The sequence below is a fragment of the Pelobates fuscus genome, chromosome 10 (genome assembly GCF_036172605.1).
Source record: "Pelobates fuscus isolate aPelFus1 chromosome 10, aPelFus1.pri, whole genome shotgun sequence".
Classification (NCBI taxonomy): domain Eukaryota; kingdom Metazoa; phylum Chordata; class Amphibia; order Anura; family Pelobatidae; genus Pelobates; species Pelobates fuscus.
In genome coordinates, this window is record NC_086326.1 from 62,086,878 (window position 1) to 62,104,359 (window position 17,482).

The 17,482-nt window shown below is 35.9% G+C and overlaps 1 protein-coding gene across 1 annotated transcript in view; it reads left to right on the top strand.

The window, feature by feature from the left end:
• The window catches only part of PCDH15 (protocadherin related 15), a 1,410,242-nt gene that overhangs the window by 677,043 nt on the left and 715,717 nt on the right, over window positions 1-17,482 (top strand). The window contains exon 9 of the mRNA XM_063435339.1: window positions 6,044-6,152. Within this exon, the coding sequence (XP_063291409.1) occupies window positions 6,044-6,152 (109 nt within the window). The remainder of the gene's footprint in view (window positions 1-6,043; window positions 6,153-17,482) is intronic.

A 17,482-nucleotide genomic window follows, 5' to 3' on the forward strand; every position in this document is an offset into this window, starting at 1 on the left:
AGATGGAAATGAGGGCAGGGGAAGTTTCTAGTTTGGATTGTTTAATTTGGAAAATAGATAAAACCTCTAAAAAAGATTATCCTAATGTTATTTTTTTATTTATTATATTTTTATTTTGTTTTTGCAAGTTATACATCTTACAATGTACTCATTTGAAATACGAACATTCTACAATTTAAACAATCCGTTGAAACATATATCGTGGTTTACAAACAGGACAAATATCCTAACAGAAGATTTCTCGTTAATTTCCCATTTACACAGTTTTACAATGTTTTCTCTCTCCTGGAGTGGTATACTCCCGGGAATATCTTGTTGTACGTGCATGTAGTTTCGTGTAAGTGTTCCGAGTTACTCTCTCTCCCAATATCTACCTTAGTGTGTGTGTCGATTTCCTCCCCCATTGGTATTACTTCTTTTTATTTTTATTTTATTATTTTTAGGATCTAGTTGTTAGAAAGGATCGCCACGGTTCCCATGTGGTTGTGTACTGGTGTGTTTTACCTATTGTATACATTCTCAGTTCTTCCAACCTGTGAATATCGTCTATTTTCAAGTACCAGTCCCTTCTAGACGGCCTCCTGTTTGATTTCCATTGACCCGCTATCACAGATTTCGCTGCGTTAATAAGTAATACATAAGATCCTAATGTTATTTTGACTCAGTTATTAAACAATTGGTTCAAAAAAAAGAAAGCATTAAATATTGGAAAAAAAAGTTCCAAGTTATCTGGAGCTAAATACTGTGGAAAATCAAGTAGAAGAGTTAAACCTCAATAATTGGGAAAAAAATTGGGATATTACGATTGGAACAATTACTGACAGAAGGAACAATCAAAACTTTCGCTCAAATAACATGTGCATATAACCTTCCATCTAAGGAGGTGTTTAATTTTCTAAGACTTAAAAGTTATATGACTACACATCTAATAACATCAAAATCTAATTCGAGTAATCTGATTGATTCACTATTTACTTAAAAAAAAATCAATAAACCACTTTCTAAAGTTAATACTGAGCAAAGGAGATAGAGGTGGTAAACCGCGCCCAAACAGTGCAAAAAGTAATTGAAATATATACATACAAATTATCCTATCATTAGGAATGTATGGAACCTTCAATACAAAAAGTACAGAACAATAATAGTGCAGTATGTCAGACAAAGTAAAAGTTTAAAAAACTTATAAAAGGCTCACTCACACTTTGCAGAGCTGCTCAGAGCTCTGCCGTATAGCGCCTAGACGGTACAATCCCCGTCTCAGGATATCAAGTGATGGTGTAGTACGGTATCCAATCCTCCACAGTAATATATGGAAAAAATAGAAAATAGGATCCAATAGTATAGTATGTCTATCAAACAATATGTGAATAAAGGAAAAGTATCCTACTTACAGATTTCAGAGCAAATATCTTGCTCTAGTATGTACAGCATATGGTGGTATAATCCCCACCAGAGGATATATGTCAGGATTCAGGTATATCAGGAACAGCAAATCAAAAATAAAGTAGTAAAAAAACTTTAACTGTAAAGCTGTAAAATCTATTTTAGAGAGACACAACAAGATGAAAGAAGAACAGATCAATTTTATAATTGAAGGTATCCTTTTAATTCTAAACAATAATTATTTTTGGTTTAAGGATTCGTTCTACTTACAAAAAAATGGCACAGCAATGGGGACCAGGTTCGCGCCCAGCTATGCCAATCTCTTCATGACCGAGTGGGAAGAGAGAATGGTGTGGAGTGGACATGGCTGGGTGGAGAGCCTGGTCGCCTATTTTCGGTATATTGACAATCTCCTATTTATATGGAAAGGTCCGATTTCTACAGCCCAATTATTTTTAGACTTTTTAAATACAAACGATGGTATAGTTTTAAAAGCAGAGGATTTTATACCGTACTACACCATCACTTGATATCCTGAGACGGGGATTGTACTGTCTAGGCGCTATACGGCAGAGCTCTGAGCAGCTCTGCAAAGTGTGAGTGAGCCTTTTATACGTTTTTTTAAACTTTTACTTTGTCTGACATACTGCACTATTATTGTTCTGTACTTTTTGTATTGAAGGTTCCATACATTCCTAATGATAGTATAATTTGTATGTATATATTTCAATTACTTTTTGCACTGTTTGGGCGCGGTTTACCACCTCTATCTCGTTTGTTGTATTATTGTGAGTAGGTATTGGGAATCCCTGCTCGGTTCACTGCTGCCCACCCTTAGAGCGCCTATTCCCTCTTTTTCTTGTTGAATACTGAGCAAAGCAAGTGTCAAGGATATAAATCCAACAGCTATATCTGTATGGAAAAAAGATTTAAACATCGTTATGAATATGAAACTATGGGGTTCTTCAATGATGGACGTTATGAAGAATATACATTCATTAAATCTGTTAGAAACACACTTTAAAGTCCTAAACAGATGGTACTTCGTACCGGATAAATTAAATAAAATATATCCCTCAATAAATCCTGTTTGCTGGAGATGTAGATATGCAAGAGGTAATTTTAGACATATTTGGTGGGATTGTCACAAACTAAGAAATCTTTGGTTGGCAACACAAAAGTTTATAGCTAAAGATCTAAAACTCGAGTTGAAAATTTCCCCAGAGGTCGTTTTGTTACATTTAAATTGGCCACCTATGTCATATGAATTAAAAGCAATTCTTATACATCTTTTTTTAGCTGTTAAAATAGTTGTTGCGAGATGGTGGAAAAAAAGATTTAGAGGTCCCTTGGAAGAAAGTAAAAAAACAACTCGAGTTTCAGATAAAAATGGAGTTGATGTTGAGTAAACAAAAATTAAGTAAAAAGTATCTGTTTGGATGAAATGTTTAGAACTGATTAATACAGGAAATACTAGATAAGTAAATCTTTACTAATTGGAAGTAATACTAACCAATTGTGTATACCTTGAACATTGAAAATATATGAGCCTTATCTAAAGCTCCTCCTACCCTACTTAAGGAGAATTTTCAAAATTTCCAATTAAGCTGCAATGTTGTCGTGTGTTATATTGCAAATCTGTATAATATATGTACTATTAGTTACGTAATGTTCATATCTTATAGAGGCCTTCATCTTATATGTAAAATTTGTATGAATCGAATATTGACTATAGAAGTACAAATTACTAATAGAAGTATTGCAATTTGTTAAATGTTTAAAACAAACGAAAGGAAAAAAAAATAAAGATTTAAAAAAAACTCACTGTTTGAACTGCCTCTACAGACTCACCTGAAATATATGTTTTCATGTTTTCCTTTGGTCAACTTCAATAGGCACTCTAGAGAGGAGGGGTGTGTGGGGTGCTCAATCAAAAAGAAATCTGATCTGGACTTAAAATAGATACAGAAATAAAAATGGACTTAACAAATTTAATGAATAACCCTGATTCAGTTATGAAATGTTACACTACATTCTAATAATTATCCAAAGATAATGTAAAGGAGAATTTAGCTTATAATATTATTATTATTATTATTATTATTATTATTATTATTATTATTATTATTATTATCTGGTACTTAAATAGCACCAACACAATCCACAGTGCTGTACAACAGAGGAAATACAGACAGATAATGAACATGTCTTAATCTTAATACAAAACAAACAGACCCTGCCCCATGAGTTTACAATCTAGCAAATAAAGTACTTTTACATAAAGTGCTTAGCAAGAAAACCTGAGTTGGACTTACAGCATTTGGAATGATTCTGAAATATTCTGGCAATATATATATAGATATAAAACAGAAGAGAAAGCTAAATGTTATAATAAACTCTATTTAACCAAACTGATAACTGCCAGTGACATGAAAAAAACCTCAAAATGTGAAAAAGATTGACAAAGCTTAGGATCATGAACCTAGACTTTAATAGTGAGTGAACAGAGTGAAAGATTGAACTTAGTGATAGCAGAATAAAGCTATAAATTCACCCTTTGTTTTACCTTTGAGCTGTTCTTTTCTTATTGATGTGTATTGCGTACGATGACAGCCAAAATAATAAATTGCCTATATTAACTGCCCTCAGGTTCAAATTCCCATGATATTGCTGACTCTGTATATGGTTATTACAGACACTGCTAGCAGGAGATGGAAAGTAGTTTAAGCTGTTTTGTACAAACATAAGTGGACTGTTTGATATTTTACCAGAGTAAAAGCAAAGCAAGAATTCTGTCTTAAAGTTGCCATTGCAAATGAAAAATGAAAAAGTTTCTGAAAGTTTATGAAAACTCCTAATCCTTTAAAATAAGCAATAACACGGTTGATCCGTGAAGATATATAATCCAGTGGTTTGTTTCACACACAGGAACATTTCTGTGCTTAAGTTTACTAAATATGTCCTTTGTGCATCATAATAGATTGAAAGCTAATCAACCAATCAAAATGATTGATCTCTGCGGGGGGAGGGGGGGGGGGTTAACAGATTTGCGCTAATGCCCCTAGTCAAGGGGTAGGCAACCTTTAGCACTCTAGATGTTGTGGACTACATCTCCTATGAGTCTTTACCAGCATTATGACTGTAAACGCATTATGGGACATGTGGTTTACAATATCTGGAGTGCCAAAGGTTGCCTACCCCTGCCCTAGACCAACGTCTGACAGCCTACACTGCTGTCTGTATTATGATAGTATGCTGGTGTAGAATGAGTACATTGCATTACTACTTAATATGTATTAAATCCATATGATAGTTGTTGTACTAATCGACCAACTTATATTTACAAATGATTCATGTATTTGCTTCTGAAAATAAATATTTTCAACCTGTATGTATGTGTGTATATATATATATATTTTTATACATACAATCATACTCTGTTTCTCTCTTCCTCTCTTTCATCTCTCTCCTCTCTCTTCCTCTCTATTTTATATAGAAACACATACATCTATCTATCTATCTATCTATCTATCAGAGAGCTATTTCCCAGTGTTGTAGTGCAATTTGGCTCCAATAGTTGTTTGAATAAAAAATATACTTTTGATTCAGCTTAATAAAATGGTATGCTTTGAAGAGGCCATGATTTAAGTGGAGTCAGAGAAAAATGGATAGTTTATATTATCCTTCCAATGTTTGCCTGTAAAAAATTAACATTTTATACCTCATGTTTTTTCCTCACTCTGTTTGTATCACTGGTTGTTCATTCCGTAATACTTTATCCAACTGAATTAAAATATCAGTGTCATTCAAATGGTGGCATTTTAGTTATTTCAGATTTTCTGTATACTGTCTGATTTCTGATTTGCTAATTATTGACCCCCAGCAAAGACGAGTTGCACAGATAATGCATCTCTTATTTTGCAAGCATTTGCAATTTATTAGGTCAATGTACCCGTGTTCTGTTTATTCGTTGGCTATGTGATGCCATCTAGCTATCTCTAGGAGGTGGTAAAGTGGCTGGGCAAGAGGAATTGTGTTTATGGGGGAGAGTGTGGCTAATGAAAAGAGACTATTACCTTAGAAAAAGGGATGTATGGATGAGAGTGTTTAAGGAATATTGCGGTGGAGAAACAATGCAAAGACTTAAAGAGGAAAAAAACATAGTCAAACTGACAAACATAGTAATGTGAGGGACATGGGAAGTTGGAAAACATATTGTGAATTATCATTTTGAGATGCCAGGATGTTGACAGATAAAATAAAGAACTGAATCACTGACAGGGTTGCCAACATATGGGGTTGCTGACACACATAGAGAGGAAGGTATACATTACATTAATTGATCTGTGTGAACATCAATAGTTTCACATTTTACAAGAAAACACATCTACTTAAATTTGATTACATTGCACATTAGACTATATCCAAAGAGTAATATATAAACGAATTGTATTCTAAAACTTTGGAAACAAATACCTGAACCTCACTTGCCATGATGCTACTAGACTATTAATAACTTTCATTTTAATGGCATGCTATAAGAATTCAATGCTTTCAACAATTTATTTGTGAACTAAAAAAAATATGTATATATATATATTTTAATATTTTTTTATATTATTATGGTGATATGTTACCTTTTCGTATCGCTATTTTTCAGGCAAAGGTAAATCCAATCAATGTCACACCACCTATTCAAGCTGTAGACCAAGATCGGAATATTCAACCTGTTTCTGACCGTCCTGGCATCATCTACACCATTTTAGTTGGTTAGTATTTTTTATTTTATATTCAAAAATTTTTTGTTAATTTTTGTTTTTCAGTATATCAGAAAAAGATTCATACAAAGCATTAGAAAGAAGAATAAAACTTAAAATTACCAGGGAAAGTGCATATAACAAAGGAGATTGGCACAAAAAGGTGACCAAAAAACCTTTAATAAGTTAAAATACACAATATTAAATGTCCATATGTCCATACCAAAAAACCTTTAAAAGTTAAAATACACAATATTAAATGTATATATGAGCAACAAGCTACACTATCACCTATCCCTGTCTTTTGTCTTCCATATTATCTATGGTCAAGTTGAATTGAGGACAGTACATCCTTTCAAGCACTGACTTTTTCATAGAAACTTTCTTTGTGAGACTTTTGCACCAGAACTATTTCTGCTTTTGTGCCAAATAAGTTGTCCTATTAGTGTTTACCTGTGGCACATCCCTCCCCTTTTCTTTTGTTCTTCTTGTTCTCTCCAAAAGGGTTTTGAGGGATTCCCTTTGCTGGTTCCGCTGCCTACCCAATAATCCAGTGTTAATTAGCACTGACCTTCTGTTTTGTATAAAGCATTAGAAAGATACAGTGATACAATAAAGTTTACGTGACATAAATAACGAGCTGTGTGCTTACATAGTGGAAATACAAAAAAATTTGTCTTCAAATGTGTAATTCCCCTAATAGGGTACATGTAGACACTATACCATACAGTAATGTGACACATGCAGAAAACATAACCCAAATTAAAGAAAAGGTCACACTGTAGATGAACCAAAGCCATGGACTCTCTGGCTAACAAATTCTCATTAAAAACACCGGTTAGGAGTTTGTAGGATGCCCCGGAGTACTATTTCTTATGTTATTTTATTTTATAATGCTGTGTTGTTATATTAGGCTATTGCTCAGTTTTAATTAGGATATAATACAATACACTAACAAGGTAATTAATATTATTATTACTTTATTTATGTTACTGATATTTAATCACCATATATTTTGTGAATGAACCTCACATGAGTAGCTAGCTACCCTATTTTCTTGAATACATAATTATCCTTATATAAATCAAAACACATCTTGTCTCTGAAATATTGTTTAGCATTAATATAGATTATGTAGGTCACATGGTCATCATAGCAAGGTTTACATTTTGTAAGCATGAAAGGCATATAAATGAAGTTCAAAATTGTCATCAGAATTGTTATTTTATATAAAATCCTATAAAATTGGTAGTATTAATCATGGACATGATAGTCGTAGGATACCCAAATAACAAAGTAAAGCAAGTAACAAACTGATTATAGAACCCAGGCATATTTCCAACAAAAATGCAATTACATTTATCAGGGTAATGCCATTCAAAATAAAAAATTAAAAACAAAATAAACAGTAGGTTTGCATGTCCTATGTTGTTTCACAATATTTGTACCCCTTTTAGTTTAGCATGTCTAAAACCATGCTACATGCCTTATAAAGGGATACAACATACAAAATATAATTTAATTTCCTGGAGAACAGTGTGTAATGGCCTAGAATGAGAGAGTATTTGGATTTCACCAATATAGTAATGATATAGTAATGAAGGTATTGTGTAGAATACTGGGTCAATGTTTAAATATCCTGTAACAATTGTGTCCCCAATGAAGAACTATGTTTCTTCAATCTTTTGCACTTTCACTTTGAAACGTCTGGTGTCACACTAGTTAAGTACTTATTTACTTTTAAGGTAACAGTTTAAAATCCTAGACTAGGGATAGGCAACCTTCTGCACTCCAGATGTTGTGGACTACATCCCCCATAATGCTCTTATACCAATAATGCTGGCAAAGCATCATGGAAGGTGTAGTCCAAAACATCTGGAGTGCTAAAGATTGCCTATGCTTGTCCTGGACCATCATTATTGCAGGTCTGCAACTCTCATTATCAATGGCATGCTATTCTGCATGTGTTGTGAAAATTTAATCACTCTGAACTGCTGCGTATGTATGAGGTATTTTATTTGTGTTATGTTCTTTTGTCCCTACAATCACAATTGGTGTTAAAAAAAATGCATATGAGCACACAACACACATATAAACACACACAAACACACAACAAACCTTGCATTCTGTCTTAAGTGTACCTTGTTATTGAGCAATTACAAGTAAGATAGAGGTATATTACAATTAAAGTGTGCAACTGTACAGGTTACTTGCAGGAGACACAACAAGCAAGGATGATAACCTCACATGCAAGCAAACCATTGTAAACATTTTGCATCTATGAGACAGAAAGAAAGTAATAAAATTGCCACTTTAAGTGGAATGCATGGTCATAAATAGAATGATGCACTTCGGGGATATTTAATAGAAAAATGAATAGACGATGGTCAGCCAGGGGAAACTGTTATTATGTAAAAGTGACAAAATAAAAATGGAAAATGCAGAGTTTAAGATGCTGTTCACAATTACAATTATGCCGATGATAAGAATAGGATATAGAATGTGAGAATAGGCAGACAGAATGTATGATAACTGAAGGTAAGAATCATAAACAACGATACATATCAATTGATTAACTAAGAGGCAACGTGAATCCATAAGCATGAACTGTATAGGTTACTATTTATAATAAAAATTACTATTTGTGGGGCTTTTTATATCAATTTGTGGTCTGCCTTGTTCTATTTTTTTAAGTGCATCTAAATGGACCATTTTACAAATCTCTATACACATACACTGCATGCGGTCCTAGAACAAAATTGTCAGGAGTGGTGTAACCCCTATACACAGGGAGAAGGATATTTGCCAAAATAGAAGTAAGAGCAGGATACATATACCAGATCTTATAGTGGTCAGACTTAACGTATGCCTAAAAAGGCAAAAAATCATAGTAATAAAGGATGACTAGGTCAAGGAATACAGCGGTACACAAGAATGCGAAAACAAGCCAAGGTCAAAGGGATAGAGAGAGTCAGAATAGTCAACATACAAAACTATGTCAGCAACAGGAAAACCAGAATAAAAATAAATGCACTCTCTGGCTAACAAGAACCATGGCAGGGCAATGATTGCCAGCAATGGGGGAACTCTTATATGGCTAGAATGAATACTATTGGGCACCATCATCACTCTGCACCAGGACACACAAAGGAGTGTGACCTGTGCAGGGCAGATCAAGACGTCCAACATATATGACATCACTAAAAGGTGAGTATAAAGTGTAACACCCACAGGGTTCTGTAATTCTTATAGGATGCTGTAGGTGGTGTGAGGTTGCAATGGAATCCGTCATCCTTGCAGATAGTGTAGAGCTGTCTGTACTTTCATAGAGAGAGCGCTGCATCACCTCCGAGCTGGAGGTATCTGGGAATGCAGTGTTTACCCCAATGAGAGTGGCGTGGGACCGGTATCTTTGTGGCTGCCGCACGGCACCCTCCTGAGCCTGCAAGTGCCACGCGGCAGTCCTAGGTATGACAAAAATAAAGTATCTACAATGTTCTACAGGTTTTTGATTTACAAGAGTATTGTCTTCCAAACAGATTGATATATATTAAGCATCCACAGTACACCTTCCTACTGAAGTAGAGCAGACATCTCTGAACCTAAAAGATAAATCACATCACATATCAGTCATTAGTATCATTAAAGGCATGTGATGATTGTTTTCTGGAGTTAAAATAAACAACAACATTTTCTTCTTTGAATCAACTATAAAGGGTTGGGTATTCACTCCAAAAATGTTCAAGTATGTTTTATACAATTCCATTGAACACCAGCTATATTTACGTTTGAAAAGTTACACTAAAACCACCATCACCACACTAAAGAAAAGCATAAATACAACATCTCTGAATAAAATTATATATATTGTTTTTTTTCTCTACAGAGAAATTTGGCCAATGATCTTGGAGCAATCAGAATGCCCATGCCATAGATTTACACAGTGATTGCTCCACTTTTCAAATATTGCCCTAAAATGTAAACATATGGCCTCATTGAGATCAATATGTAATACCATATAAAACTACATGTATTAAATTATTACAAAATTTTATTAACAAGTATGTTTTTCACTTATATTTTGCAAAATGAAAAATCAAAACTGTTTTGATTATGATAACAAAGTTAATTTTCAATCAAGGGAAATTGCACTGAAAAATAGTTCAAAATCACTAATACAATTAAGAATAATGATTTGTTTAAACAAAACTAGACCTCAATATATTTTCTTATCAATTCAATATACAAAAGCCAAATTATAAGCATTCCTATCATTAAATGTGTTCCAACTTTAAATACATATTCTAAATCTTGCATATCATTTTTTTTCTGTATTCCATTTTAGAAATGCTGTTCAATTTGTTAAAATAAATTATTGATGTGAATGTGTCTTTGTTAATACTCAAGTATCTACTGATCACAGAGAAAAAAATGTACTGGACCTTTTTAGTCTTTTTTTAATGTATGGTAGTTTTCATTCATTTTATCAAATGTATGGATCTTTACACTTGCATCTTACACAATTCTACTCTATTCTTTTCTCAATTCGACTAATGGATGATGGACTCTGAATAGAAAACTAGGTCTTTGAATATATGTGTTGTACAACACATTTTGTTCAATATTTTAAGAATTTTAAAGAAACTATCACATGTGAAATAAAAGGTTTCAAGCTAATACAAAAACACTTTGAATTATTTAAAATGGTGTATAGAGCATTTTATTCAAAAATAACTTTTCTTCAAATTCTTATGCAAAGTGACACAACAACGATGCTCACTGCTTAGGTTTCAAGCTTGGAAGTAAGCTCTCCATGTATCCATGTTCCCAAGAGTTGTGCTTAAATATTCATGCTTAAAGGAACACGCCAAGCATCATAATCCCTACAGCACATGTTACTGATTATCTTTCTAGGAGTACCCTGGTTCCCTCCCATATGTAAGAGATCAAGCTTTAAAATAGTTTGGCTTGTTACGTGGGGGTTTTCTAGGTGCTGCTCCCTGCTTCCATTTTAGCTTACTGGTCAGCTGGAAGTTCAACACAGGGCTTAGCACATTGACTGAAAATGATAGGCTGACACTTTCAGCAAAACCTCTTAGTGGAATTTGGTCTACTAGATTTTAGTGTTTAGTGAACAAAACACAATATGATTGCAATTGCTGCCATATATTGTCTTTATGGGTTATACATATTTATTTTAGTAACTATTAAGTTTAGTATTAGTTTTGTTTAGCGAATAAACAACATTGTGTTGGCAAATGTACCTTTACCCCAGAATACTTCACAATATACCTACAGATCAGATGCAAATTTAAACATTCAGGTGCCATTTCAAAAGTTGCTGGTATTTTTTAAAGACTAGCCACTAGTCACTAAAGTCACTGTCACTTCTATTCGTGAAGAACAGCTATTTGCTGACTGTAGAATTTCACCAGTAGAAACAAGGAGTTACTAGTTGCTGCCACTTTACGTCTTTTGCTACATATCTGCTAATGGCAACTAGTGTTGTCGCGAACCTGGAATTTTCGGTCCGCGAACGGCGAACGCGAACTTCCGCAAATGTTCGCGAACCGGCGAACCGCGCGAACCGCCATTGACTTCAATGGGCAGGCGAATTTTAAAAACAACAGGGACTCTTTCTGGCCACAATAGTGATGGAAAAGTTGTTTCAAGGGGACTAACACCTGGACTGTGGCATGCCAGAGGGGGATCCATGGCAAAACTCCCATGGAAAATTGCACAGTTGATGCAGAGTCTGCTTTTAATCCATAAAGGGCAGACATCACCTAACATTGACACCTGTCCTCAAAGCCCAGCCCTGATACACACTGACACAGAGCAGAATAGAGACTGTTCCCCCTACATAGGGTCACTTGGCAGATATGGATTGACACCTGTCCTCAAAACCCCTGATACACACTGACACAGAGCAGAATAGAGACTGTTCCCCCTACATAGGGTCACTTGGCAGATATGGATTGACACCTATCCTAATGATCCCTGATACACACTGACACAGAGCGGATATTTAATAGAAAAATGAATAGACGATGGTCAGCCAGGGGAAACTGTTATTATGTAAAAGTGACAAAATAAAAATGGAAAATGCAGAGTTTAAGATGCTGTTCACAATTACAATTATGCCGATGATAAGAATAGGATATAGAATGTGAGAATAGGCAGACAGAATGTATGATAACTGAAGGTAAGAATCATAAACAACGATACATATCAATTGATTAACTAAGAGGCAACGTGAATCCATAAGCATGAACTGTATAGGTTACTATTTATAATAAAAATTACTATTTGTGGGGCTTTTTATATCAATTTGTGGTCTGCCTTGTTCTATTTTTTTAAGTGCATCTAAATGGACCATTTTACAAATCTCTATACACATACACTGCATGCGGTCCTAGAACAAAATTGTCAGGAGTGGTGTAACCCCTATACACAGGGAGAAGGATATTTGCCAAAATAGAAGTAAGAGCAGGATACATATACCAGATCTTATAGTGGTCAGACTTAACGTATGCCTAAAAAGGCAAAAAATCATAGTAATAAAGGATGACTAGGTCAAGGAATACAGCGGTACACAAGAATGCGAAAACAAGCCAAGGTCAAAGGGATAGAGAGAGTCAGAATAGTCAACATACAAAACTATGTCAGCAACAGGAAAACCAGAATAAAAATAAATGCACTCTCTGGCTAACAAGAACCATGGCAGGGCAATGATTGCCAGCAATGGGGGAACTCTTATATGGCTAGAATGAATACTATTGGGCACCATCATCACTCTGCACCAGGACACACAAAGGAGTGTGACCTGTGCAGGGCAGATCAAGACGTCCAACATATATGACATCACTAAAAGGTGAGTATAAAGTGTAACACCCACAGGGTTCTGTAATTCTTATAGGATGCTGTAGGTGGTGTGAGGTTGCAATGGAATCCGTCATCCTTGCAGATAGTGTAGAGCTGTCTGTACTTTCATAGAGAGAGCGCTGCATCACCTCCGAGCTGGAGGTATCTGGGAATGCAGTGTTTACCCCAATGAGAGTGGCGTGGGACCGGTATCTTTGTGGCTGCCGCACGGCACCCTCCTGAGCCTGCAAGTGCCACGCGGCAGTCCTAGGTATGACAAAAATAAAGTATCTACAATGTTCTACAGGTTTTTGATTTACAAGAGTATTGTCTTCCAAACAGATTGATATATATTAAGCATCCACAGTACACCTTCCTACTGAAGTAGAGCAGACATCTCTGAACCTAAAAGATAAATCACATCACATATCAGTCATTAGTATCATTAAAGGCATGTGATGATTGTTTTCTGGAGTTAAAATAAACAACAACATTTTCTTCTTTGAATCAACTATAAAGGGTTGGGTATTCACTCCAAAAATGTTCAAGTATGTTTTATACAATTCCATTGAACACCAGCTATATTTACGTTTGAAAAGTTACACTAAAACCACCATCACCACACTAAAGAAAAGCATAAATACAACATCTCTGAATAAAATTATATATATTGTTTTTTTTCTCTACAGAGAAATTTGGCCAATGATCTTGGAGCAATCAGAATGCCCATGCCATAGATTTACACAGTGATTGCTCCACTTTTCAAATATTGCCCTAAAATGTAAACATATGGCCTCATTGAGATCAATATGTAATACCATATAAAACTACATGTATTAAATTATTACAAAATTTTATTAACAAGTATGTTTTTCACTTATATTTTGCAAAATGAAAAATCAAAACTGTTTTGATTATGATAACAAAGTTAATTTTCAATCAAGGGAAATTGCACTGAAAAATAGTTCAAAATCACTAATACAATTAAGAATAATGATTTGTTTAAACAAAACTAGACCTCAATATATTTTCTTATCAATTCAATATACAAAAGCCAAATTATAAGCATTCCTATCATTAAATGTGTTCCAACTTTAAATACATATTCTAAATCTTGCATATCATTTTTTTTCTGTATTCCATTTTAGAAATGCTGTTCAATTTGTTAAAATAAATTATTGATGTGAATGTGTCTTTGTTAATACTCAAGTATCTACTGATCACAGAGAAAAAAATGTACTGGACCTTTTTAGTCTTTTTTTAATGTATGGTAGTTTTCATTCATTTTATCAAATGTATGGATCTTTACACTTGCATCTTACACAATTCTACTCTATTCTTTTCTCAATTCGACTAATGGATGATGGACTCTGAATAGAAAACTAGGTCTTTGAATATATGTGTTGTACAACACATTTTGTTCAATATTTTAAGAATTTTAAAGAAACTATCACATGTGAAATAAAAGGTTTCAAGCTAATACAAAAACACTTTGAATTATTTAAAATGGTGTATAGAGCATTTTATTCAAAAATAACTTTTCTTCAAATTCTTATGCAAAGTGACACAACAACGATGCTCACTGCTTAGGTTTCAAGCTTGGAAGTAAGCTCTCCATGTATCCATGTTCCCAAGAGTTGTGCTTAAATATTCATGCTTAAAGGAACACGCCAAGCATCATAATCCCTACAGCACATGTTACTGATTATCTTTCTAGGAGTACCCTGGTTCCCTCCCATATGTAAGAGATCAAGCTTTAAAATAGTTTGGCTTGTTACGTGGGGGTTTTCTAGGTGCTGCTCCCTGCTTCCATTTTAGCTTACTGGTCAGCTGGAAGTTCAACACAGGGCTTAGCACATTGACTGAAAATGATAGGCTGACACTTTCAGCAAAACCTCTTAGTGGAATTTGGTCTACTAGATTTTAGTGTTTAGTGAACAAAACACAATATGATTGCAATTGCTGCCATATATTGTCTTTATGGGTTATACATATTTATTTTAGTAACTATTAAGTTTAGTATTAGTTTTGTTTAGCGAATAAACAACATTGTGTTGGCAAATGTACCTTTACCCCAGAATACTTCACAATATACCTACAGATCAGATGCAAATTTAAACATTCAGGTGCCATTTCAAAAGTTGCTGGTATTTTTTAAAGACTAGCCACTAGTCACTAAAGTCACTGTCACTTCTATTCGTGAAGAACAGCTATTTGCTGACTGTAGAATTTCACCAGTAGAAACAAGGAGTTACTAGTTGCTGCCACTTTACGTCTTTTGCTACATATCTGCTAATGGCAACTAGTGTTGTCGCGAACCTGGAATTTTCGGTCCGCGAACGGCGAACGCGAACTTCCGCAAATGTTCGCGAACCGGCGAACCGCGCGAACCGCCATTGACTTCAATGGGCAGGCGAATTTTAGAAACAACAGGGACTCTTTCTGGCCACAATAGTGATGGAAAAGTTGTTTCAAGGGGACTAACACCTGGACTGTGGCATGCCAGAGGGGGATCCATGGCAAAACTCCCATGGAAAATTGCACAGTTGATGCAGAGTCTGCTTTTAATCCATAAAGGGCAGACATCACCTAACATTGACACCTGTCCTCAAAGCCCAGCCCTGATACACACTGACACAGAGCAGAATAGAGACTGTTCCCCCTACATAGGGTCACTTGGCAGATATGGATTGACACCTGTCCTCAAAACCCCTGATACACACTGACACAGAGCAGAATAGAGACTGTTCCCCCTACATAGGGTCACTTGGCAGATATGGATTGACACCTATCCTAATGATCCCTGATACACACTGACACAGAGCAGAATAGGGACTGTTCCTCCTACATAGGGTCACTTGGCAGATATGGATTGACACCTATCCTAATGATCCCTGATACACACTGACACAGAGCAGAATAGAGACTGTTCCCCCTACATAGGGTCACTTGGCAGATATGGATTGACACCTATCCTAATGATCCCTGATACACACTGACACAGAGCAGAATAGGGACTGTTCCTCCTACATAGGGTCACTTGGCAGATATGGATTGACACCTGTCCTAATGATCCCTGATACACACTGACACAGAGCAGAATAGAGACTGTTCCCCCTACATAGGGTCACTTGGCAGATATGGATTGACACCTATCCTAATGATCCCTGATACACACTGACACAGAGCAGAATAGGGACTGTTCCTCCTACATAGGGTCACTTGGCAGATATGGATTGACACCTGTCCTAATGATCCCTGATACACACTGACACAGAGCAGAATAGGGACTGTTCCTCCTACATAGGGTCACTTGGCAGATATGGATTGGCACCTGTCCTAATGATCCCTGATACACACTGACACAGAGCAGAATAGAGACTGTTCCTCCTACATAGGGTCACTTGGCAGATATGGATTGGCACCTGTCCTAATGATCCCTGATACACACTGACACAGAGCAGAATAGAGACTGTTCCTCCTACATAGGGTCACTTGGCAGATATGGATTGACACCTGTCCTAATGATCCCTGATACACACTGACACAGAGCAGAATAGAGACTGTTCCTCCTACATAGGGTCACTTGGCAGATATGGATTGACACCTGTCCTAATGATCCCTGATACACACTGACACAGAGCAGAATAGGGACTGTTCCCCCTACATAGGGTCACTTGGCAGATATGGATTGACAAATCCCTGACAAACAGCTACCACATGCAAGGAAGGCAGCAAATGACCCACTCCCGACGCGGGAAGGTAGTGACGACAAATAACAATACAGGACTCTTTAGAGGCCCTGTGATTGTAATCAGTCCACTTGAAATCCTTTAACTTTGATCAATTGGAGGGAAGTCTGGTGCAGAGCCACTGACCCATGCACAGGGCCAGCCTTAGGCCTTTGGGCGCCCTGTGCAAGAAATCTTCCTGACGCGGGAAGGTAGTGACGACAAATAACAATACAGGACTCTTTAGATTTTCCAGACCCTGGGGTTGACATTAGTCCAGATTTACATCTTGTGACCCATGAGGATGTTCCAGGCACTACTTGTGAAATAAAGACAGATAATAAAGTGAATGATCCTTCTCCTTGGGACTTGCACCCTGTCGTTGAAGGTGGAGTAGGCAATGGCAAGAGCATGCTGTGGGTAGTCAGTGCAAACACTCTCTTCCCGGTGAATAATGAGAAGACTAACTATGATGACGTTATTTGCGTTGAAAGTAATGATGCCAGAGATCTTTTGAAACCATATGGAAGGAACAAATTGGTTAAAAGAAAGGCAAGAGACACGCTATAGAGACACAAGATATGAGTGGCAACTGTCAAAGCACACTGGCACAGGTCTGCAGAGCACACGCTGAAGTGGGCCTGAGACACCCGCTTGAAGACAAGTAACTGCTATTCAATCTATAACAGTGAAAAACAAATTTTGTTTTTAAAAGCACGCTATAGAGACACAAGATATGAGTGGCAA